At 46.2% G+C, this 24,877-nt stretch overlaps 2 protein-coding genes across 5 annotated transcripts in view; both read right to left on the bottom strand.

Moving 5' to 3' along the window:
- Positions 1 to 473: 473 nt before the first annotated feature.
- On the bottom strand, positions 474 to 12,274 carry LOC114797441 (uncharacterized). Of its 4 annotated transcripts, none has more exons than XR_003750857.1 (6): positions 12,144 to 12,270; positions 11,666 to 11,999; positions 4,905 to 5,156; positions 4,371 to 4,643; positions 4,134 to 4,280; positions 474 to 3,880 (listed from the first exon to the last, which is right to left on the bottom strand). XR_003750857.1 is itself a non-coding variant. In XM_028992410.1 (6 exons), the coding sequence occupies exons 1-6, from the start codon at positions 12,181 to 12,183 to the stop codon at positions 3,670 to 3,672; spliced, it is 825 nt and encodes a 274-aa protein (XP_028848243.1). In that variant the 5' UTR covers positions 12,184 to 12,257; the 3' UTR covers positions 474 to 3,669. The 4 variants fall into 4 exon arrangements, 2 of the variants coding, with proteins under 2 accessions (XP_028848243.1, XP_028848242.1); XM_028992410.1 differs by lacking the exon at positions 11,666 to 11,999 and having other exon boundaries at positions 474 to 3,725; positions 3,824 to 3,880; positions 12,144 to 12,257; XR_003750856.1 differs by having other exon boundaries at positions 11,666 to 12,274.
- A 7,726-nt stretch (positions 12,275 to 20,000) lies between these two features.
- The window catches only part of LOC114797442 (uncharacterized), a 32,697-nt gene continuing 27,820 nt past the window's right edge, over positions 20,001 to 24,877 (bottom strand). Inside the window, exon 7 of the transcript XR_003750858.1 lies at positions 20,001 to 20,019. The gene's annotated coding sequence lies outside the window, so the exon portion shown is untranslated. The remainder of the gene's footprint in view (positions 20,020 to 24,877) is intronic.

Raw genomic sequence — 24,877 nt, 5'->3', positions numbered from 1 at the left:
TTACTACCATCGTGTCCCTGAACAAGACACTTAACCCTGAGTGTCTCCAGGGGGGGACTGTCCCTGTAAATACTGACTGTAAGTCGCTCTGGATAAGGGCGTCTGGTAAATGCTGTAAATGTGAATGCAAGAACTAGACATGGAGGGGACCTTCTTGAAGTTCCTGGCATGCTGTAGGAGACCCTGTCTCTCTGAATCTCTGTAATCGTATAAAACCTGAACTGCTGTTATGGTATTTATTTATTAACCAGCCTGTCAGAATGTGTGTATGTGTAACTGTGATAACTGACGCAGAAACTCTACCTCTTATGTTCAGAATATACTTGTGTTGTCATTATCTTGCTCAGGTGGTAGTTTCAGGTTCCTGTGGTGTGAATTAGGGGGCTTAGTGAAGGGCTTTATTTATTTTATGAGGACTTTATTGCATCCACTTTTTATTTATCATTCAATAACCTTCAATAACAATCACAGCATTCAAGTTTATAATTTTACACTTTATTTAAAGGAAAGAGGTAGAAAAGAAAGGTGGAAAGAAAGGTGACCATGTGAACTACATCAAAATATCTTGTACATCATGTCTTGCCATTTTCTGTTTTCTATCTGTCCCTGTTGTGTGTGAACTACCTTTGGTTGTCATGCGTGGGCATCAGAGTTCTGGTTCTCCTACTGAACCATCTCTGTGCTGGGCTTGCTCTGATCCCTTGTGATGGTGTGTTTCTCTGATCAAGCATGGTGAGGTAAGAATCCTTCCCATCAGCTTTTGCCTTTTTTGTTAGTCTTTTTGCAGTATTTACTGCTGATTCCGCCATCCCGTTGCTCTGTGGGTATCCAGACCTTTTGAAATAGTCTGATATAATCTCCATTTCTACTGAGTCCCCAGATGCATGTTCAGGTAAGTATGAGCGGCAGCATGTCCTTCCCCGGGATGTGACCTCGATGTCATATCTCTGCAGTCCAAGTAACATTATTTGCAGCCATTTTGGGGTATTCAGCAGGGGTTTACTTATTACATTTTCCAGTGGCTTATGGTTGTAATGAACAGTGACTTTCCGCCTGTACGTATACTGATGGAACTTTTCCATCCCGTAGACGATGGCTAAGCGTTCCTTTTCTATTTGGGCATAACCCCTTTCTGTTGGAGTCAATGTCCTGCTTCCATAAGCAACCAGCACCCCCTTCTGCAGCAAAGTAGCTCTTAAGCCAGTCTCTGACGCATCACACTGGAGTGTCAGTGTTTCTTCTGGATTATAGTATTTGAGGATCGGATCTTTGATGATGGCGTCTTTGAGCTTTGTGAATGGTTGCTCATGCACATCTGACCATTCCCACATACTTTTCTTTATGAGTTAGCTACCTCAGAATCTCACAGCCATCTGATAGGTGATCACAAAACTTTGAGAGATTGTTTATCATGCCCAGAAATCTTTGGACATCTTTGACATCTACTGGATATGGCATGTCCCTGACTGCTCGTACGTTTTCAGGGTCAACTCTGAGGCCATCTGCAGTAATTAAATGCCCGATGTAAGGGACCTCACTTCTTCTCAGTTGAAACTTTTTTACGTTAAGTTTGATGCTCTTTTCTCTACATCTGTTCAACAATGTTTATAGTCATGGTCCTGGTTTGCTTTTTCCCAGGTTTCTCCCTCTCCTGTGATGAGGATGTCATCAGCGATGACATAGATACCTTGTAACCCTTCCAAAGTTTTCTCTGAAACACCTCTGGTGTGGGACTGATGCCCGTTGGCATCCTCAGCCATCTGTATCTGCCATACAGTGTGGCGAATGTGGTCACGTAGTTTGACTCCTCATTCAGAGTCACATGCCACACAGTGAAGACTTTTGCTCTAGATCGATCGGGCAGAATGTCATCAATTGTCGCCAGTGGAAAATGACATCATTTCAAAGCCCGCTTGAGTGGCCTTGGGTTTATGCATATTCTAAGATTCCCTGATGGCTTCCTGACAATTACAAGACTGCTGATCCATTCTGTGCTACAGTCTACTGGTGTAAAGATCCCTCTTTGATGAAGATCACTCAGCTCTGCTTTTAGTGGTGCCATCATTGTGATGGGAACTCTTCTCTTTGGGAGTTTCACTGGAGTTATTTCTGGGTCTGCTTCCATCTACACACCTTCCAAACATCCATCTCCCTGGAACACGTCAGCATAGATTTTCTTGATATTATCCATGCTCCACATTTCTACTTTCACAGTCTCCTCTGTGACAATACTGTCCACAGCCATGATGTTTGTGCTTCTATTGTACATCACATTGTGCTTCTATTGTCTTTTTTTCAATTTGTGTGGATGGGTTTAGCAGGTTGACAGGAATTATATTACAGCTAGATCCACAATCCAACTGAAACTTCACCTGTTCTTTTCCGAGGAGCATGGCAGCAAAACGTTTTGAGGGCGGTCTCCGTTTGTCCTCCGTCACAGTGTTCACTGTTTCCACCATCACAGAGTAAGATGAGGAAAGTTACGAAGACATCTTTGTGGGTAACGGTATGCACTGTCCTTTCTTTCTGCATTTTAGTTTTGCACAATGCAGCAAAATGATTGTCTTTTCCACATTTTTGGCACTTTTTTCCATATGCAGGACATTTCTTTTTATTTATGTACTGTACAAAACTTTTAGTTTACTGTGCTCTTACCGTCATTTTTTCACACCGCATGCTTTACTGCAAGCACCTCCTCTGCCACTCGCCCTTCAATTGTTCTGCTGTTTTCTCTTGACAAACAATTCAGAAAACTGATTCCTGACAAAAAACGGTACCTCTCAACTGCCTCGTTCACTTTTGGATTACGATGATCATCCAAAGCACTTATCAATCGGTCCTCAGTCCGATCCGGTGACAAAGCTCTCTTCCCGTCTCCCCAATGAGATAGCTGAGAACTTTCAGTTTCACGTTTTTGCTGGCATCCGCCAAAGTGAGATCCTTATACAGCATTAACTCTTCTTTCCACGTTTTCCACGATTTCGCCAGATTAGTTGAGTCCAAGCAAAGGTTTGCTGGCGGTCTCAGTCCCAACGAGTTTTCCATCCGCGCTGCTCCTGAACTCTCCACTCTCTCGGCCAGTCTGCCGTAGTCTCGCGTTGTCTAGTAAATCTCTGTGCTCTTTTTCAAGAAACAAAGCACCGCTGCCACCATGTTTCATTCTATTCTGTACTATTAACAGAATGGATGGTATAACATCCGGTGTCACACAGAATTCAGCTCGTGCCACAACAACCATCCCATCAGATGGCACCTGGGGACTCACCTGTGCCCAATCAGGACAGCAGTTAAAAGCGGCTGCGACATTCTTTTGTGGACTCTGCAATTATTGTGTGTTATGTTGTTTGGAGTTCTGGCAATCACCACATGCCTGCGGCCTTTTGTTTCCCCTGTTTTCGGCCATCGCACCAGTTTGATTTGTATTGTAATAAATCATTGTTTGCATTATGTCCCGCCTCTGCGCTTCCTTCCCCCTGATGAGACCTAAAAGTCCTTAGCGGTGATCAACTCTCCACCAGTGTCGGGGTGGGGATGAGTGCAGAGGTGGAGTCCTCTGTGGTGAACCAACCAGAGGAACGAGCCAGGAGAAAACTCGGCCGGGTGCTGAGTGGCGAGGGTCCAGTCTTTGTTGGTCCAGGAAGACCTTCAGCTGGTGAGACAGGCTCTGCCTCAGCTTTGCCAGCTGCCCACTGCATTTCCTTTGAGTTCAACGGCGCTTCTTACACCTGAATGAAAAGTACTTCTTGTAATTCTACAGAATCTGAACTGTTGTTAGATAAAAAGACTTCATTCACTGTCTGCTTGTCTTCTGGTGAGGAGCCACCTGAGCCGTGGAGAAGATGGTGATTGTTCTCTTCAACGTTCCTGATGTGATGTTGCCCTTTAAGGAAAGTTGGAACAACCATAAATACAAGAGCAGCTCTACACACACACATGTATAATTTTATCACCTTTCTTCACCCACTCAACTTATAAATCTGCTGCTGACCTATGACCCTGCCTAGTGAACGTGATCCTCATTGGTGAGCAGTGCAGCCATGAAAGGTGCTTTTTTAGCAGTGTGTGTGTGTGTTAGTGTGTGTGTGTGTTTGTGGTACCTTAACAATTCAGAATTTGACTTCTATCAGTCTTACCTCTGATCAGCTCTTGATATATTTTATTTCGTCTGATGTAACAGGCAACAAGGCAGAAAAGAACAAGCACCAGACCCACGATCACGATCACAATCACGATCACTGCCATCCAGTTCCAAACGGTGATGGTCTCTTTGTCTAATACATCTGTAACAAGAAATGAAGTTTTCAAAATCACTAGAGCACTAGATATTACTGTAAGATAAAAAAGAGCTCTGTATTGTAATAGATTCTTACCTGTTTCTTGATGTTTCCTCCCTGCTGCTTTCTTCTCTACAAACACATGAAGGATTTTTCTGCACCAGTTCTGGCTGAATTCACCATCTACAAGATTCCAGTAACTGTTCTGGTTCCAGTTTGAAGCTACTGGAGCAGCCAGTTCAGAATCAGGTTCCCATGTTTGGGTCGTGGTGTTGAAGGTCAGAAAGTCGTCACCATTTAGACGCCATTTGTCAAAACTTGTGACCTCTGACCTGTTGCCAGTGCAGCCGCGGCATCTCTGAACAAAACCTGCAATTGTTTACAGTAGATTTCTTTCTGAATTATGGTTAAAATTTGAACAATTACTATTTTACAGAATACCAGATGATGCTGGACATTTATAATTCTACATCGTAAATGTTTATGAAAAGAACCAAAAATATATATTTTTTTACATAATGAATGCAATGTTTTGTTATAATGCATTATCTCAGTAAGTTATTGTTAAAAACTTTCATTTGTCATGTATTGTGTATTAATATATGGTAAAATAGTCTTTAATTTACTGACCTGCTGTATCAGTGATTATTTTCATTATTTCCTCAAACCGTGTTACTTGTTCCCAGTACTGATCCCTACAGAAGTCCTGTCTTTCCTCCAGATCTTCAGTATTGAATGTTTGATGGACCCAGTCCTGTCTGGGTTCGTCTCTCAGCCCGTTATCATCACAATAAAATATGGTTTCACCGTCAAACACAGTCGTCTGATTAAATCTGTTCAGATCCTGCTGTACTGTGAACCGGAACTCCAGACTGTGATGTTCTGGAGAAAAATTAAACATTACAATCAATTTTAATATGTTCTCATAAATAAAATAAGTAATTGTCACTGGCTGAGTTCGGGGACGCATTCGCAGGCATGTTTGGAGCGGGTGGAGTCGTCGTCGTACTGGGAGAGGAGGACTGGAGGCGCTTAGCCGGTGATAAGGCGGCCGGAGGTGAACTGGGACGGGAGTGTGGCCGTGGAAGCGCCGCAGCGCGGCGGGGAGGGAACTCTGGCTCCGTGGGGGGTAACGGGATCCAGGATATCCCGCCGGGGAACCCAAGACCGGTCCGCCGGCCCATATCCTTCCCAGTCCACCAGGTATTCCAGGCCGCGGCCCCGCCGACGTACATCCAGAAGGCGACGGACCGTGTAGGCCAGAGAGCCGTCAACCTGACGTGGAGATGGTGGTAGAGACGGGGGGGGGTTGCAGAGGCGACGAGTGAGCTTTACGGAGGTGGGAAACGTGGAACACTGGGCTGACGCGCAGAGTGCGTGGGATGGCCAACTGGTATGCCACTGGGTTGACACGTCGGGTCACCCGGAACGGTCCTAGCTTTCTGGGGCTGGATGACATGGGCAGGCCTCGAGTGGAGACCCAAACCCTGTCACCGCGGTGGTACACGAGGCCTGGTCGCCGATGTCAGTCTGCCTGTCGTTTCATGCGCTCAGCAGTTCGGTTGAGGACCCGGTGAACTTGGGATCAGACTTTATGGAGTTGACGGAGTCGGCTGTTGACTGCCAACACCGGCCCCTCGACCATGGGTGTGGGGAACCACGTGGGTCTGAGGCCACCTTGAAGGGGGAACGTTCTGTGGCCGAGGAGCAGTTTTGGTTCCGCGCGAGCTCCGCCAAGAGGAGGTGTTGGGACCAGGAGGTAGGTCGGGCTGAGCAGTAACAGCGGAGGTATGTCTCCATCTCCTGGTTGACCCTCTAAGTCTGGCCATTAGGTTGGGGGTGGTACCCCGACGACAGACTGACCGACACCCCCAGTTGTCCCCAGAAGTGACGCCAGAACCTGGCGATGAACTGGGGGCCACGGTCCGAGAGGAGGTCCATTGGTGGTCCGAACTGCCGCACCACTTCCTGGATGACTACGTCGGCAGTTTGGGCAGCTGTAGGGAGTCCCGGCAGGGCGATGAACCGGGCCATCTTGGAGAACTGGCCGACCAGCACCATAATGGTGGTCATACCCCTGGATCTTGGCAGTCCCGTGACAAAATCCAGTGAGACATGGGACCATGGGCGATGGGGGCGAGGCAGGGGAAGTAGGAGTTCTTGTGGTCTCTGCGTGTCCGCTTTGTGAGATGCGCAGGTAGGGCAGCCTGCGACATATGCCTGTACATCCGTGACTAGGCCCGGCCACCAAAACGTCCGGCGAATATTGGCGAGGGTGTGCTGACGTCCCGGGTGCCCGGCCAGTGGGGTATCATGCCCCCATTGTAGGATGCGTGGACGGAGAGGGGGTGAGACGTACGTGAGGTTGGGAGGCAGGGTTCGAGGTGGGGGGTGGTGTGCATGATCGGCAATTACGTCTTGCATGAGGGTCCAGTGCACAGGGGCAAGTAGAAAGGGCTGTGGGAGTATGGGAGAGGACGGATTGTCCTCCGTCTCCGGGACGTATCGGCGGGACAGGGCATCCGCCTTTGCATTTTTTGTGCCTGGGATATAGGACACAGTGAACTCGAACCGCGTGAAGAACAGAGCCCATCGTGCTTGCCGTGGGTTGAGGCGTTGGGCATTTTGGAGATACGCCAGATTGTTGTGGTCAGTCAGGACTAAAAAGGGGTGGACTGCCCCCTCCAGCCAATGGCGCCATTCCTCCAAAGCTAGTTTTATAGCCAGGAGTTCCCGGTTCCCGACATCATAATTTTGCTCAGCAGGATTGAGTCGCCGGGAGAAGAAGGCGCAGGGGTGCAATTTGTTGTCCTGGGGATTACGTTGTGACAGGACTGCTCCTATCCCTAGACTAGAGGCATCGACTTCAACGATGAATGGGAGTTGGGGGTCTGGATGGAGCAGGATGGGAGCCGTGGTGAAGAGATGTTTTAATTTGGTGAATGCCTGCTGAGCCAGGGGGTTCCATCGGAGTGTGGTGGGTTTGTCCTTGAGGAGGGAAGTCATGGGTTGGGCTACTTTGCTGAAGTTGCGGATGAATCGGCGGTAGAAGTTGGTGAATCCCAGGAATTGTTGGAGGTGTCGGATGGTGGTGGGCACTGGCCAATCAGCGACTGCTGTGGTCTTGACCGGGTCCATGGCGATTCCTTGGGGACTGATGTGGAAGCCCAGGAAGGAAATTTCGGTGGCATGGAAAGTGCTCTTTTCCAACTTGATGAAGAGACGGTTCTGTAGGAGATGCTGGAGGACTTTTCTGACGTGGGAGATGTGGGTCGAGAGGTTGGGTGAGTAAATGAGGATGTCATCTAGATAGACAAACACAAACCGGTCTAACATGTCCCTGAGGACGTCATTGACAAGTGCCCGGAAGGCGGCTGGGCGGTTGGATAGGCCAAACGGCATGACCAGATATTCATAGTGTCCTGATGGTGTGATGAAGCCGGTCTTCCACTCGTCCCCCTCCCATATCCGAACAAGGTGGTATGCATTCCGGAGGTCCAGTTTTGTGAAGATGGTGGCTCCTGACAGTTGTTCGAATGCGGTATTCAGGAGTGGGAGTGGGTACCGTTTTTTTCTTGGTTACCACGTTCAGTTTCCTATAATCGATGCATGGTCACAGTCCCCCGTCCTTCTTCCCCACAAAAAAGAATGGGGCGGCGGCTGGAGAGGTGGTAGGACGAATTACGCCACTAGCCAGGGATGCTGTAATGTACTCGTCCATCGCCTTTCGCTCCGGAAGCGAGAGCGAGTACAGCCGGCCTCGTGGTGGTAAGGAGCCGGGGAGCAGATCGATCGGCAAGTCATAAGGCCTATGGGGGGGCAGCTCCGCCGCCTTGTCCTTATCAAAGACCGCGGCAAGGTCATGGTAACAGTCGGGGACCCCCAGTGAGGCGGAGGTGGCGTCGTGTGGAGATCGGGACGTGGCCTCTGCCGGCTTCTCGGTCAACTCGTCTTCAATGGGTTTCGGTCGGTGGGCGTGGTTTGGTCATGGTTGCACCTGGAAGCGGGGTTAATGTGGGGTTGGGTCGAATAGGGGCAGATTGCGGTCTGTGGGCATAGTGGTTGCTGTTGTGGACTGGGGTTTTGGGCCTAGGCAGTGAGCATGGCATGGGTTAAGGGGCGTGGCCAAGTCTCACCGTTGCTATGTGTGTGGACCTAGAGCAAATTGGGGGCGTGGCCTGACGGAGTTGGTGGTGGGTGCATTGGCGTCCCCACTGTTTGATGGTGCCCCTGGGCCAGTCAATATGGGGCTCATGGGTGGTCAGCCACGGGTAACCTAACACTATGGGGTCATGGGGTGTTGTGGTTAGGTAGAATATAATTTCTTCAACATGGTTGGGCTCAAGGCAGACGAGTACGGGTTTGGTTTGGTAAAGTACTTGCCCTGAGCCCACCGGGCTGCCATCTAGTCCCATAACCGTGCGTGGTGGATCACACCGGGAGACTGGGAGCTTGAGTCGGGTGGCCAGGTCAATGTCGATTAAGTTCATGGCCGCGCCGGAGTCCACCAGTGCTCGCCCCTGATGTTGGCCGGGTCTGGGTTTCTTCCAGCAGATGATGATAGGAAGTGAGCAGCAGGTGGTGGCTCTGGGAAGTGCCTTGGTGCTCCCCCGGGGGCTCTGAACCTGGGGCAAGTGGAGGGGGTTTCCCGATGGTCGTGGTTTGATTCGGCGGTATGGACAGGCAGCGCTGAGGTGGTTTGGGCCTCCGCAGTAGTAGCAGAGTTTCTGCTCCTCTCTTCGTTTTCGTTCCTGGGGAGGGAGCGGGGGTCGGGCTCGGCTCATTTGCATGGGTTCTTCAGATACGTGGTGGGGTGGAGCCCTAGGGGCGTCATGCTGGCGCGTGGCGGGGGTGCAGTGGAAAGGGGCGTGGCTACGTCGTTCTTGGCTGCGCTCGGCGAGACGTCGGTCGATGGACGTGGCCAGCACGATAATGCTGTCCAGCGTGGTTCCCCAATCGCGATTCACCATCTCGTCTTTCACCGCCTCCCGGAGGCCGTGGTAGAACGCAGCGGGGAGCGCGGCGTCAGTCCACCCACTGTCGCTCGCCAGGATTCGAAATTCAATTGCGTAATCGCTCACGCTCCGATTTCCCTGACGTAACGACATGAGCTGCAGAGACGCCGCGCGTCGCCCGGTCTCACCCTGAAACACGATCTGGAGGCGGTCCAGGAAGGCGGGGACAGACAGACAGATCGGGTCGCGCTGCTCCACCAGCGGCGTGACCCATTCCAGCGCGCATCCGGTCAGCCGCGTAATAATATACGCGACCGCAGTTTCTTCGTCAGGGAGGTGGGCGGCTTGGAGGCGGAGAAGCAGCCGGCACTGCATGATAAATCCGCGACAGCTTTTGGAATCCCCGTCGTAAAGCGGCAGCGGGGCCAATCCAGCCAGGGTGGACATACGCGAATCCGAAGTGGGAACTGCAGGACCGGGACAGCTGGACTGGGACTCCAACGAGTGGACGTGGGCCGAAAGATCAGCGAGAGCGAAGCTGATCTGGATTAGTGCGCGCTGCTGCTGGAGCTGCGTGTCTTGGTGATCCTGGATAGAAACGTGCTGCTGCTGTAGGAACACGGTCACCTGAGCCAGTGTGGTTGCCATGTCTGCTGCGTCAGGAGATGGCCCGCTCTTACTGTCACTGGCCGAGTTCGGGGACGCATTCGCAGGCATGCTTGGAGCGGGTGGAGTAGTCGTCGTACTGGGAGAGGAGGACTGGAGGCGCTTAGCCGGTGATAAGGCGGCCGGAGGTGAGCTGGGACGGGAGTGTGGCTGTGGAAGCGCCACAGCGCGGCGGGGAGGGAACTCTGGCTCAGTGGGGGGTAACGGGGAAGATCGTATTAGCAAAAGGGGGCAGGCAAACTCAAGGTCAATGGCGGGCGAAGGTCGTGGTCACAATGGGGAATCCGATTAGAGATCGTCGTCACAAGAGGGGCAGGCAAAGTTCTAGGTCGGGGACAGGCAAAGGTCGTGGTCATGGATATCAATCAGTCGGGCGTGGGAAAATAAGGCTGGCGTCTATGGAAGTAAATTCGTCAAAGAGCGGGCAGTGTCTCCTCAGTGTCATCTAGCTTTTATACTTGGTGCTGCCCGCTCTCACTTCCGTTTCCGGGTTGCCGTCTCCCCGGCTTGTCCGGCACTCTCTGGTGGGCTGGAGGAGTATTGGCCGTGACAGTAATGTATATCAAGCAAATTGCAATGGTTTTGTTTTTGTACCTTAAAATATATTCTTTTATAAGTGAAGTGATTGTCACATGTGATACACAGCAGCACAGCACATGGTGCACACAGTGATATTTGTCCTCTGTATTTAACCCATCACCCTTGGTGAGCAGTGGGCACCATGACAGGCGCCCGGGGAGCAGTGTGTGGGGACGGTGCTTTGCTCAGTGGGACCTCAGTGGCACCTTGGCAGATCGGGATTCGAACCGGCAACCTTTTGATTACAGGGCCGCTTCCTTAACCACTAGGCCACCACTGCCCCATATAATCCATATAAAGGCATGAAGTTCCAGTGGAGGCAGGAAGTGACGTGTAGGAGGGCAGGAAGTGTACTTTATTCTACTCTACTCGTTCTAACCGAGAAAAGGTGGTTCATTATAAGTGGTCACAGCTCGCAATGGATTCCCACAAATAGCAGGTCGGTCAGCGGTGAGACACCAAATAAAAAAAGTCCAGAGTTCATAAACACGCCGTTATCACATTTAGTGCGTTTTACACAATACATGCTGTAGTGGAAGAATTAATAGTAATAATGGACTTTTGATGTTCTCTTTTGGTAAATCAGCTGGAGAAGGAGGGATAGTATTTTCACCTCTCCTGACAAGATACCTGCAGAAGAATGCTTTTTAAAAACTATTTTCTTTTCGCATGTAATGTTACGTCATGATTCTGATTATTCTAATTTACGAAGCTGTTTCTGATGGACAGGACGAGTGTCAAGCTCAAAAACACGAACCTACACACTACAGACGTCATTGAAAAAGGCAGAGAAAACGTGTAAATAAAGAGAAGCCGCCTGACGTCGCAGTAGCGTGTGACGTCATGATCTGAAATCAGCGCGCCAGGGGGAACTGAATTTTATGTAACGCCTGTTTAAAGTGTAATGGCTGCCAGAAACGGAAGCCAGTGGAGGAGAAGACTGTAACTACAGATATTAATTCGAATCCCGATCCGCCAAGGTGCCACTGAGGTGCCACTGAGCAAAGCACCGTCCCCACATACTGCTCCCCGGGCGCCTGTCATGGTGCCCACTGCTCACTCAGGTTAAATACAGAGGACACCTTTCACTGTGTTCTGTGCTGCAGTGTTTCACAATCACTTCACTATATTTACTTTCACCTATTAACCGCCAGGAAACACGCACTAATTATCATTTAATTACTTACTTACCGGAACTTATTGAAAGCTGTATGAAGGCTGCTAGCAGAATCCAGAGCCATTTACAGTTTAGTGTGAGGGGCAGGACGCCCACCCAGTACTTGTGGTCCCGGTTCTCCACTTTTTCACCCAGCTTTTTCCCGGATATTAATGAAGTTCAGAAACAGTGAAGGGAGTTGTCACCTCCAGGAGACCAGCAAAAAAAAATCCTCTTTTTTAGAATTCCCACATCCTCCGTTTGATCCAGTCAATAAGCAGCACCACCAATAAATAAATATTCATATTTTTTGCCATAAAAGTATCACTGGTGAAAGTTGTATAGTTGTATAGTCTGGTTGGGCTGGTGCTGTTGACACAGGTAAAAAAAACCCTCGTTCAAACAAGAAATCAGGATCAGATTCCTGAATACGCCGAGTACCAAGCTGTGCAAAGTCAAGACAACACAAAAAATTGAGCACCCCACTTTATGAGCGGCGGGGCTCAGGCCCACCTCGACTCAGCCTCGCCAGCAACTTCTGTCTTGGGTTCATCGTGAACTGCGGACTTTTTTTCTAGTACTGCATTCTCACGCCACGCCGCGCCGCACAGACTGAATAGTTCTACTTACTTCCTGTGTCTTGTGGAAAGCGGGTGTGTCTGGAAGGAGTCCTGCCTCAGCATGAACATTACAGAGAACAGTATTTCTCACGGAAGAGTATTATATTAACATGTTTATTCCCTTTATGTGTATTGGAACAACACAAAAACAGGAGGAAACAAAAGCAAATTTGACATAATGTCTCACAAAACTCCAAAAATGGGCTGGACAAAAATATTGGCACCCTTAACTCGCTTCCTATAACCATCAATAAGCTTCTTACACCTCTCACCCGGAATTTTGGACCACTCTTCCTTTGCAAACTGCTCCAGGTCTCTCATATTGGAACGGCGCCTTTTCCCAACAGCAATTTTAAAATCTCTCCACAGGTGTTCAATGGGATTTAGATCTGGGCCCATTGATGGCCACTTCAGAACCCTCCAGCGCTTTGTTGCCATCCATTTCTGGGTGCGTTTTGAAGTATATTTGGGGTCATTGACCCCAGATCTCAAACAAAACCCAGCTTTCTGACACTGGGCCCTACAGTATGACCCCAAATCATTTGGTAATGGTCAGATTTCATGATGCCTTGTACACAGTCAAGGCACCCAGGGCCAGATGCAGCAAGACAACCACAAAACATCATTGAACCTCCACCATATTTGAGTGTAGGTACAGCTAGCTGCAGGACAGCTTGAATTTACTTGAAACTTGTTTGGGGCTGCTTATCCACATTCCAGACAATCCTGCGTTGCGATCTGTCGCTTCCGTTTACGCACAGAGAGACGTCCACACATGTTACTTGCCCCAGGTGAGCAAACAATCTTTTCCATCCACAATTTTGAAAGGGTGCCAATATTTTTGTCCCGCCCATTTTTGGAAATATTTGAGACATTATACTTTTTTCCTCCTGTTTTTGTTTTGTTCCACATAAAGGGAATAAACATGTGTTCATGCAATACTTTTCTGTGAGAAATACTTAGGGGTGCCACCAATTTTGGCCATGACTGAAGCTGAAAGGAAAATTGAAGTGATTGTTAACGTGGAACGCTCTTTATTAATCATGTGTGGCAGTACGGGGTGTGGTTACCACCTGGGTTGACCCTTGGCATGTTTGTGTTAAAGGTCAACCAATCCCAAGATGGCCATAAAAAGCCCTAAAATGGGTGGATGGGTGGGTAACACACTCGCCTATGAACCAGAAGACCCAGGTTCAAACCCACTTACTACCATCGTGTCCCTAAGCAAGACACTTAACCCTGAGTGTCTCCGGGGGGGACTGTCCCTGTAAGTACTGATTGTAAGTTGCTCTGTATAAGGACGCCTGGTAAATACTGTAAATGTAAATATAATGTAAAAATAAAAGCCCTACCGTAGCACCTTAGGCATAACATGCATCCCTCCCCTGAGCACTCTCAACTCCGACCTCCAGTTTTGGGCCTTGGCACACGCCAGATCTCAGAACCGCACTGTTCCGCACTGCAGCACAACCAATAACTAAATTTCATGTTTTTACTGCACCATAAAAAGTGTCACTGGTGAAGCTGGAGGAAGTTGTCTAGTCTGGTACAGTCATTGGCGCCTTTTCCCAGCAGCATTTTTAAAATCTCTCCACAGGTGTTCAATGGGATTTAGATCTGGGCCCATTGATGGCCACTTCAGAACCCTCCAGCGCTTTGTTGTCATCCATTTCTGGGTGCGTTTTGAAGTATGTTTGGGGTCATTGTCCTGCTGGAAGACCCAAGATCTCAAACGCAAACCCAGCTTTCTGACACTGGGCCCTACAGTACAGAGTTCATGAAGCCAGTCAAGGCACCCAGTGCCAGATGCAGCAAGACAACCCCAAAACATCATTGAACCTCCACCATGTTTGAGTGTAGGTACTGTGTTCTTTTCTTTGAAGGCCTCATTCCATTTTCGGTAAACAGTAGACTGATGTGCTTTACCAAAAAGCTCTATCATCTGTCCACAAGACAGGATTTTGGTTTCCTCAAGTACTTTTTGGGAAACTGTAGTCTTGCTTTTTACGTGTCTGTGTCAGCAGTGGGGTTCTCCTGGTCTCCTGCCAAAGTGTTTCCTTTAATTTAAACTTTGAGGGATAGTTTGCACTGACTGATGCTGCAGGACAGCTTGAATTTACTTGAAACTTGTTTGGGGCTGCTTATCCACATTCCGGACAATCCTGCGTTGCTGCCTTTTGCTTCCATCCATGCCCAGAAAGACGTCCAAACCTGTTACTTGCCTGCTTGAAACAATCTTTACTATCCACAATTTTGAAAGGCATCCCTCCCCTGAGCACTCTCAACTCCGACCTCCAGTTTCGGGCCTTGGCACACACCAGATCTCAGAACTGTAAGAATGGACATCACGGGAGCCTGCTTTTGCCTTGCATAACAGATGTCTGCAGGGGGAAGTGTGACATTCCTGTGTCGATGGTTGTGCGTGAAGATTCGACACCTCTGTTTTACATGTCTTTTGTCTGACGGTTACGTGTGAAGTATCAGCCGTCAGGACCGCCCACCCTCTTTGTCTTCCCCAAATGGGAGGCACCGGGGGCGTGACATCAGAAACAACAGGTTCTGATTGGTCAGTGACAACTTCCTGTAGGCCAGTGACAGCTTCCTGTAGGCCAGGGGTATAAAAGTCTGCTCACATGTGGAAAAAAGGCTCTGAACTTCTTGACCACGAGCCTTTCTCTCCCCCTCTCTTTCTCTTCTCCCTCTTTACTCTTTCTTCTCATTTTTATTTTCTCTGCAACCTTGGTACCTTTTTACATTCAATATTCACATGTAACATCAAATTGGAGTGGTTGAATACAGTGCTTTGTGTGGAGGGAGAAAGTTTTTTCTACACACTCTATTCTCTTCTCCCACAACACATGGTCTTCATTGTTTTTACAAATGGTGATCCCGACGTGATACCTTTGCTCGGATGTGGATCTGTGACCGTAAGTCTCTTTTATCTGAATTTTACTGCATAGGGAGGAATAGAATCTATGTGCTTTAATTTAAATAAAAAGGATCTACATATCCTAAAAAGCCCGGGACCGTAGAAACCGAGGCATTTCTAAATCCAGATCCACTCCGACAAGGTACAAAATGAACATAGACTAATTACTGTATCACTTACAATGTGGCATGTAGATATGGCTGGCACAATAGATGAACCCACAAACCAAACTGTAACCAGGATTTGTGACATTTTAGATTACTGGTATTACATTGAACATCATAAACCATGTCCCACGGTGAACAATTTGAAAATAACTGATCAGGGATTGGAAATTGCACTGTTAAAATTCATTGTTTACATTTTAAATTCATGTTCAGTATGATCAACATGTTTAGGATCAGAATTTAAATTTATGTGAAACTGTTTCTCTCTCTGAACACCTCAACAATGCCATAATCTCAAATAATAGCTTTTAGTGATAAAGGTGTAATTCTCTAATCACATGGCAACAAGCGGGACTTTTTTATTTATTTATTTGTATTTATTTTTCCGGCCACTGTTGTTGATTAGACTTGATAAGCCAGTGCAAATCTGTGGAGTTATGAATTCCCTGATATCATTTTAAGCCTCCCACTACATTTACATGTTTTTTTGCATTATAGTATCTGATCATTGTTGTCATTTGTTTTTCTGGTTTGGTTTTAATGTACGATGAACACTGTTTTTCTACATGCACAATCTGTATGCAAACCTACAACCTTTTAAATTCATCACACTCCAGACAAAGAACCCAACCAAGTGTGAAAAGCCCTGGATCAAGTTGAATATTCTATGTATGCTGCTGTGTTTGATCTATGTCAAGAAGGCAGGTTTCCCTACAAGGGTGATCTCAGACGCCTGAAGATCGCAAAGGACACAGAACCACAACTATCGGTTACATTTGAATTCCCGACTGACCAGGAAGCAAGCAGATACACAATCATGACCCAATTGTGATCCCCATTGACCCTGAAGACTCGAGTGCCCCAGGGGATCAACCGGCCGTCTGTAAGAATGGACATCACGGGAGCCTGCTTTTGCCTTGCATAACAGATGTCTGCAGGGGGAAGTGTGACATTCCTGTGTCGATGGAAGATTCGACACCTCTGTTTTACATGTCTTTTGTCTGATGGTTACGTGTGAAGTATCAGCCGTCAGGACCGCCCACCCTCTTTGTCTTCCCCAAATGGGAGGCACTGGGGGCGTGACATCAGAAACAACAGGTTCTGATTGGTCAGTGACAACCTTCTGTAGGCCAGTGACAACCTCCTGTAGGCCAGTGACAACTTCCTGTAGGCCAGGGGTATAAAAGTCTGCTCACATGTGTAAAAAAGGCTTGGAGCTTCTTGCTCAGGGGTTTTTACATCGGAAGCCGGAAGGCTTCTGAGCCTTTCTCTCCCCCTCTCTTTCTCTTCTCCCTCTTTACTCTTTCTTCTCATTTTTATTTTCTCTGCAACCTTGGTACCTTTTTACATTCAATATTCACATGTAACATCAAAGTGGTTGAATACAGTGCTTTGTGTGGAGGGAGAAAGAGTTTTTTCTACACACTCTATTCTCTTCTCCCACACCACAAGGTCTGGTCCTTTTTACAGAAACACACTGTTCATTTTTATCTTTGCAGTTAAGACCAACCAAATGCACACAGGAAAGTCCGGGTGATTTAGTGCTCTGTGTGCATTTCGAGAAGTTCTTGACCGTACATTTAATTTAGCGTCCTTTAACAGAATTATTACCTCCACTAAATACCACAGCACCCCACGGATGTAGAAAAATACAGTAGTTTTATTAAATAATCACCATGAATAGTCAAAACCAGTGTGAAGGTTTTATCAGCTTCTGCACACCATAACATGGCATATGTTTTGCTGCTGTCGCTGAGTGGTATAAATATGCTTGTGAACTTCCTAACAGGTAGGAGTCCCCATGTGCGCATGTTAAATAAAACTTGACTGAACCCAGTTGACCTTTGCAAGTCCTCAGATGTTTAGATTTTCATTTACAGCATTTACCAGATGCCCTTATCCAGAGTGCCTTACAGTCAGTAGTTACAGGGACAGTCCCCCCCTTGAGACACTCAGGGTTAAGTGTCTTGCTCAGGGACACGATGGTAGTAAGTGGCGTTTGAACCTGGGTCTTCTGGTTCATAGGCGAGTGTGTTACCCACCAGGCTACTACCGCCCTCTATACCACCTAGTTACCCACTAGGCTACTACCGCCCTCTATATTACCTAGTTACCCAGTAGGCTACTACCCCCCTCTATACTACCTAGTTACCCACTAGGCTACTACCACCCTCTATACCACCTAGTTACCCACTAGGCTACTACCACCCTCTATACCACCTAGTTACCCACTAGGCTACTACCGCCCACTATACCACCTAGTTACCCACTAGGCTACTACCGCCCTCTATACTACCTAGTTACCCACTAGGCTATTACCACCCTCTATACTACCTAGTTACCCACTAGGCTACTACCCCCCTCTATACTACCTAGTTACCCACTAGGCTACTACCACCCTCTAGTATTACCATCTGAAAACTCCATCTGAATTTCCACTCCACTCTAAAAAATACAAATGGTAAAAATGTAAGATTACTTAAGTAGCCAAAAACTACTTGTTCCTTAAATTAAAGGTAAGCTGCATTCCATGCACATAAGGTTTTCTGGCTGGTACCATGTATTTGGGCCACAGATCTTTCCATCATAACTATATCTAAGAACAAGTTGGCATCACCATTAAGCAAAACTAAAACTGGTGACAGAGGGATATTGACTTTAAACATGTCCTTCAAACACATTTTGCCTCAAAAAAAAAAAAAAATCTAGCATCACAAACCTCTGTACATAGATCAGCATAATAGTTGGGATTATCAGCAAGCAGTTTAAATCTATTTAGTGTATATCTTTTTAAATCAATTTATCTATTTATAATGCCTTAGAGTAAAAAGAAAAAAAATTATTATAAAAGCAAATTCTTTAATTGTTTCACATGCTTGCATGCAAAGTGAGAGGTGTGTAGGGTCGGCATGGAGAATATTTTTATGTTCTTTTATTAATGATGTACATATTTCAACATTTGTATTTGTTCTTATTATGTGTCCTATAGATGCGGGAAGAGAGATACGCTAGTTATTACAGCGTTATGTTCTCTCTGTACAGAAATATAAGTGTTTGAGGGATCTCGTTGTCTCTCATCATTTTCTATCTGAGCACAAGCAGAAGTAAAACTGCTACACATACTTGTTGAATAATGAAGAACTATTAATTTAATATTGTAGGATGTGTTTTGTAAATTAGTTGTTAAAGAAGACTGATACCTGTGAGATGCCTATATGTTGAGTATTCACCTGGTTTATGCAGTTCTACCCCAGGCCACTAGGTGTCAGTAAAGCTATGACGACATAGAAAAATTAAGATCTTAATAAAAAAATAATAACACAGACAATATGACCGAAGATAAGGTTGTTTATTTTGAAAAAGAAAACAAGACAATTAATACATTTGGAATATAGTGGAAAGACAAACAAATAAATATAAAATTAATACATTAACAGGGTATGCAGTTAACTGGTGACAGCTAGTGAAAGTGACGTGATTGTCATTGTAAAACACTGCAGCACAGCACACTGTGACACGGTGAAAGTGTCCTCTGTATTTAACCATCACCCTTGGTGACACTGGGCACCATGACAGGCACCCGGGGAGCAGTGTGTGTGGACGGGACCTTCATCAAGGGGACCTCAGTGGCACCTTGTCGGCTTGGGATTCGAACTGCTTCCTTAAACACTAGACCACCACTGCCCACTGCCCCCCAGCTACAGTTTGCTTTATATACAGGGAGTGCAGAATTATTAGGCAAATTAGTATTTTGTCCACATCATCCTCTTCATGCATGTTGTCTTACTCCAAGCTGTATAGGCTCGAAAGCCTACTACCAATTAAGCATATTAGGTGATGTGCACCTCTGTAATGAGATGGGGTGTGGTCTAATGACATCAACACCCTATATCAGGTGTGCATAATTATTAGGCAGCTTCCTTTCCTTTGGCAAAATGGGTCAAAAGAAGGACTTGACAGGCTCAGAAAAGTCAAAAATAGTGAGCTATCTTGCAGAGGGATGCAGCACTCTTAAAATTGCAAAGCTTCTTTAGCGTGATCATCGAACAATCAAGCGTTTCATTCAAAATAGTCAACAGGGTCACAAGAAGCGTGTGGAAAAACCAAGGCGCAAAATACCTGCCCATGAACTGAGAAAAGTCAAGCGTGCAGCTGCCAAGATGCCACTTGCCACCAGTTTGGCCATATTTCAGAGCTGCAACATCACTGGAGTGCCCAAAAGCACAAGGTGTGCAATACTCAGAGACATGGCCAAGGTAAGAAAAGCTGAAAGACGACCACCACTGAACAAGACACACAAGCTGAAACGTCAAGACTGGGCCAAGAAATATCTCAAGACTGATTTTTCTAAGGTTTTATGGACTGATGAAATGAGAGTGAGTCTTGATGGGCCAGATGGATGGGCCCGTGGCTGGATGGGTAAAGAGCAGAGAGCTCCAGTCCGACTCAGACGCCAGCAAGGTGGAGGTGGAGTACTGGTTTGGGCTGGTATCATCAAAGATGAGCTTGTGGGGCCTTTTCGGGTTGAGGATGGAGTCAAGTTCAACTCCCAGTCCTACTGCCAGTTTCTGGAAGACACCCTCTTCAAGCAGTGGTCTGCATCCTTCAGGAAAAACATGATTTTCATGCAGGACAATGCTCCATCACAAGCGTCCAAGTACTCCACAGCGTGGCTGGCAAGAAAGGGTATAAAAGAGGAAAAATTAATGACATGGCCTCCTTGTTCACCTGATCTGAACCCCATTGAGAACCTGTGGTCCATCATCAAATGTGAGATTTACAAGGAGGGAAAACAGTACACCTCTCTGAACAGTGTCTGGGAGGCTGTGGTTGCTGCTGCACGCAATGTTGATGGTGAACAGATCAAAACACTGACAGAACCCATGGATGGCAGGCTTTTGAGTGTCCTTGCAAAGAAAGGTGTCTATATTGGTCGCTGATTTGTTTTTGTTTTGTTTTTGAATGTCAGAAATGTATATTTGTGAATGTGGAGATGTTATATTGGTTTCACTGCTAAAAATAAATAATTGAAATGGGTATATATTTGTTTTTTGTTAAGTTGCCTAATAATTATGCAAAGTAATAGTCACCTGCACACACAGATGCTGGGGCAGTGGTGGCCTAGCGGTTAAGGAAGCGGCCCCGTAATCAGAAGGTTGCCGGTTCGAATCCCGATCCGCCAAGGTACCACTGAGGTGCCACTGAGCAAAGCACCGTCCCCACACACTGCTCCCCGGGCGCCGGTCATGGCTGCCCACTGCTCACTCAGGGTGATGGGTTAAATGCAGAGGACAAATTTCACTGTGTGCACCGTGTGCTGTGCTGCTGTGTATCACATGTGACAATCACTTCACTTTAACTTTAACTTTATATCCCCCTAAAATAGCTAAACTTCCAAAAACATTCAGCTTTGATATTAATGAGTTTTTGGGGTTCATTGAGCACATGGTTTTGTTCAATAATAAAAATATTCCTCAAAAATACAACTTGCCTAATAATTCTGCACTCCCTGTATGTGTGTGTGTGTGTGTGTGTGTGTGTGTGTTTAGGTGTACTGTGGTCATATATAAATTATTCCATCTTGGACTAACATAGATGTTTAATTCTGTGCTCAAATGCACATAAGACATTATAATTAAACTATATTACAATCATATTCAATGAGTCAGATGACCAGAAAAAGTCCCACTAACCATCGTGTCCCTGGGCAAGACACATAACCCTCGGTGTCTCAAGGGGTCGGACTGTCCCTGTCACTACAGACTGTAAGGCACTCTGGATAAGGACGTCTGGTAAATGTCGTAAACATAATATTCTGTTGATCGGTGTTAATACAGTACTTTTGATGTACTACAATTAATGTACTTGTTACGATGGCGAGCTGACGGGGGAGGGAAGCGCAGAGGCGGGACATACTGGGGACAAGGATTTATTCACAAACACAAACAAAACCAGGCTTGGTGGCCATAAACAGAGCAAATAGGGAAAAACTTGCCCGCAGGCGTGTGGCGATTGCCAGAATTCAAAATACACACATACATAAACTACCAGGTTCACACCAGAGTTCACCAAATAGTTCACGGAAATGCTGTCCCTGCAGAGGGGCGGAGTCAGAGGCTTTTAACAGCTGTCAGAATTGGGCCTGGAGCCGATCCTGACAAAAGTACCCTGTACTTTTATTCGCTGTTCCTGAGACGGTCCAAGAGTCCCTGCGATTTAGTCCTGCAGAGTTACAGCCCCTGACAAAAGTCGTCACTTTCGTACAAATTGATCTCAAGTGCTGCTGAAATATAATTCTAATCAAGATTTTTTTTTTACAAGAAATGGCTAATTTTATTCCCAACAGCTTTTGTAATAAAGTTACAGTGCAAAACGAAACTGTCAAAAAGTATTTTAATATTCAGATCTTGGTAAAGCCCATTGAGTCATTTTTTGCAAAGACATAAGTCTTGTCGCCATATGAAATCAGTTAGGTCTCAGGTGTATAAAAAGAACCACAGAACACTAGACCTTCACATCAACTGCAACTAGACCTCTGCAAACATGCCTGAGATTCACCCTGAGACAAAAGTGTTCATTACCATGAGCCTGAAGACCAGATCCACAGCTGATGTGTCAGACCCCTTCAATGTGTCTCAGCGTCAAGTACAGAGGATAAAAAACGATTTGAAGAGCCTGGAGGCGTTTTTGACAAGCCCAAATCAGGCAGACCCCGCAAGACAACTGCTCGAGAGGACCATTTGTTGGCTTGAAAATCTAATGCCAGCCCATTTTCCACTGCAGCAGAGCTCCACGATACCTGGTCACCTGTGTCAACCAGAACAGTTTGTCGGATTCTGTCTCCAAATGGCCTTCATGGTGGAATCAGTGCCCAGAAGCCACCACTAAACAAAAGACAATTGAAAAACCGTGTAACAGTCATTTGCATTTAATGTTCTTTGAATCCAGTTTACTGTTTTTTACGCCATCTAGTGGTGAATTACAGACGGAACAATTATTGTGGGTTAAGGTTCCGGCCGACCCTTTTTTATATATGCACCCATGCCGTCTGCACTCGCATTGTTGCAGATTGGCACCACTGAAGAAAAGAGAAATAAAAGGTTAAAAGACAGAATGAATTGTTTCAAATGTATGAGAAAAGGTGCAAGAACTTGTGTTAATGCAAGGTCTTCCTTGGTTTTCTTTGTGAGCAGATCTCACGGGTTGTTAAGACCAGAATAAACCCCGTTTTTGACTCTATCTCGTGCCTCCGTCATTCTGTGAGGGTGCTACAGTGAGAACTCCTGCTCTGCATGGAGGAGGAGAAGACGGTGCCCACAACAAGCGGCAGCCTCGTCGTCATCTGGAAGAGTAGCGGCAGCAGAATCATCGGACACGGTGTTGTACAGCTTCTAGACTGCACAAATCAAGGTGCCCACCAAAATTAGTGTTGTGTCAGTCAAGGGACTTAAAAGAATAGTTTTCATAAAAAGGGAGGAATTAATAAGCCTGTTCATTCCTAAAAGGAAATAAGGACTGGAATATTTTTCGCCTTTATGGACCTTTCTGCTGCTGTTAAGTGACTGATGCTTATAAGGTTTCATTGTTGATGTTTATGATGATAAGCCACATATTGTGTTTACCGTGAGCGTTAGTGATATTCATACACAATATTATTGTTTTGGTTAAGGTGACTGGTAGTCAGGGCTTTAAGTTTAGATCCTTCTTTGTAAAAGAAAAAAAACAGCTTCCTACTTTACAGAGTTAAATTTGCATTAAACATAAAGTAATATTAATAAAAACAAAATGGCAGAGTTTGAGACTAATTCAAAGACCAGCATGGGAAGCAAAGAACAACTTCCTGCAGATGAGCAACTCCAGGGAGCTGAAGCCACAGCTGATGGCATGTCTACTACCTCACAGAAAGGAAAAGGGCCACGAACTACACGGTGAGCACGCAAAGAAGGCTGCATATTGTTTCAGTGTGCGCTATGAGAAGTGGAAAGCGGTCACTAAGGATGCCAAAGGAGCTATAAATGATGAATGTCCATCAAGAATACATCTCTGAAGTTATGAAGGCTTTCAAGGAGGTGAACGCTGCTTATGTTGAGCTAAGACGAATTGACTCTCCAGGTAATGAAACAAGACGGAAGATGTATAAGTGTGAAGCTGTGACAAAGCCAATCACTGCAGGTGCAGTAAAGAGCCTAAGCAAGGCAAAGGGTCAAAGGGATGAAGAACAGTGGACGAAGACTGAGTCAGTAGTCTCAGACAGGACAAGTGTTAAGTCAAATTAGACAAGGCTTTCTTCTTGTTCAAAGGTGCTCTCTAGACAATCTAGCAGGCACTCAGCTAAAAGACAAGAAGCAGCTGCTGAAGTTGCAGCTAGTGAAGCTGCTCTGCAAATTCTACTTGAAAAAGAAATTTGCATGAAGGAAATAGAAAGAGAAGAAGCAGAAATAGCGCGGAAACAAAAGGCTCTGGAAGCAAAGCGAAAGAGAAGTAGAGCGAATTAAACAATAAAAAGGCTAAATTAAGCAAAGGCTCGACAGCAGGTGTATGAGCATGGTGGATGTTCAGATGAAGAAATATATGACCTATTTCATCACAACTCTGATAAAAGGGATGAAGTTGAGCCGGACAACATGCCTCACCACAAGATGTACAACAAGTCAACACAAATGACCTTGTGCAGAATCTCTCAACGCAAGTCGTTTTCCAGAACCAACTATATTCAGTGGCGATCCAATTAGATACAATGATTGGAAGATTTCGTTTCAGATTCTGATTGACAGAAAAAATATACCATCTGCAGAGAAGACCTATTACCTGAGAAAGTATGTCGGTAGAGGAGCAAAGCAGGCCATAGAAGGCTACTTTCCACTTGGGACAGAGTCAGCGTATTATGCTGCATGGAAAGTTCTGGATGAGAGGTATGGTAATCCCTTCCTCATATCCAAATGCTACAGAGACAAACTCGATGCATGGCCTAAGATTGCTTTGCAGCTGCAAAACAGCCATGTCGCAGATGAAAGGGCTTGAAGTGCTAAATGACAGCAATGAAAACCAAAGGATGCTTGCAAAACTTCCAGATTGGCTCACAGCAAGGTGGAACAGAAAGGTTAAAAGGTGCAAGAGGAGAGCCACATGTTTCCAAGCTTCAGCCAATTTGTAGAGTTTGTTTCACATGAATCGCTTGTAACCCCATAACATCTCTCTTTGCTCTGAAACCAACTGAGTATGAAAGGGCAAGGACATCAAGAGTAGAACCCAAGAACAGAAGCCATGGAGCAAATGTCCTGGCGACAAACTCAAATGAAAGAACTACTAGTACTAACTGTGTGTACTGTGAGAAGTCAGGTCACAATCTACTTAAGTGTAGGAAATTCATAAATGAGAGCATCGGTGAAAGATTAAGGTTCACTCAAGAGAAAAGGTTATGTTTTGGGTGTCTGAAGTTTGGCCATCGTTCCAAGGATTGTGAAAGCAGAGAAACCTGTGATACATGCAATAAAAGACATCCAACATGCCTTCATGATAACCGCACTAAGG

Source organism: Denticeps clupeoides, chromosome 9 (assembly GCF_900700375.1).
Source record: "Denticeps clupeoides chromosome 9, fDenClu1.1, whole genome shotgun sequence".
NCBI classification, from domain to species: domain Eukaryota; kingdom Metazoa; phylum Chordata; class Actinopteri; order Clupeiformes; family Denticipitidae; genus Denticeps; species Denticeps clupeoides.
This window is presented reverse-complemented; position numbering and strand designations above follow the sequence as displayed.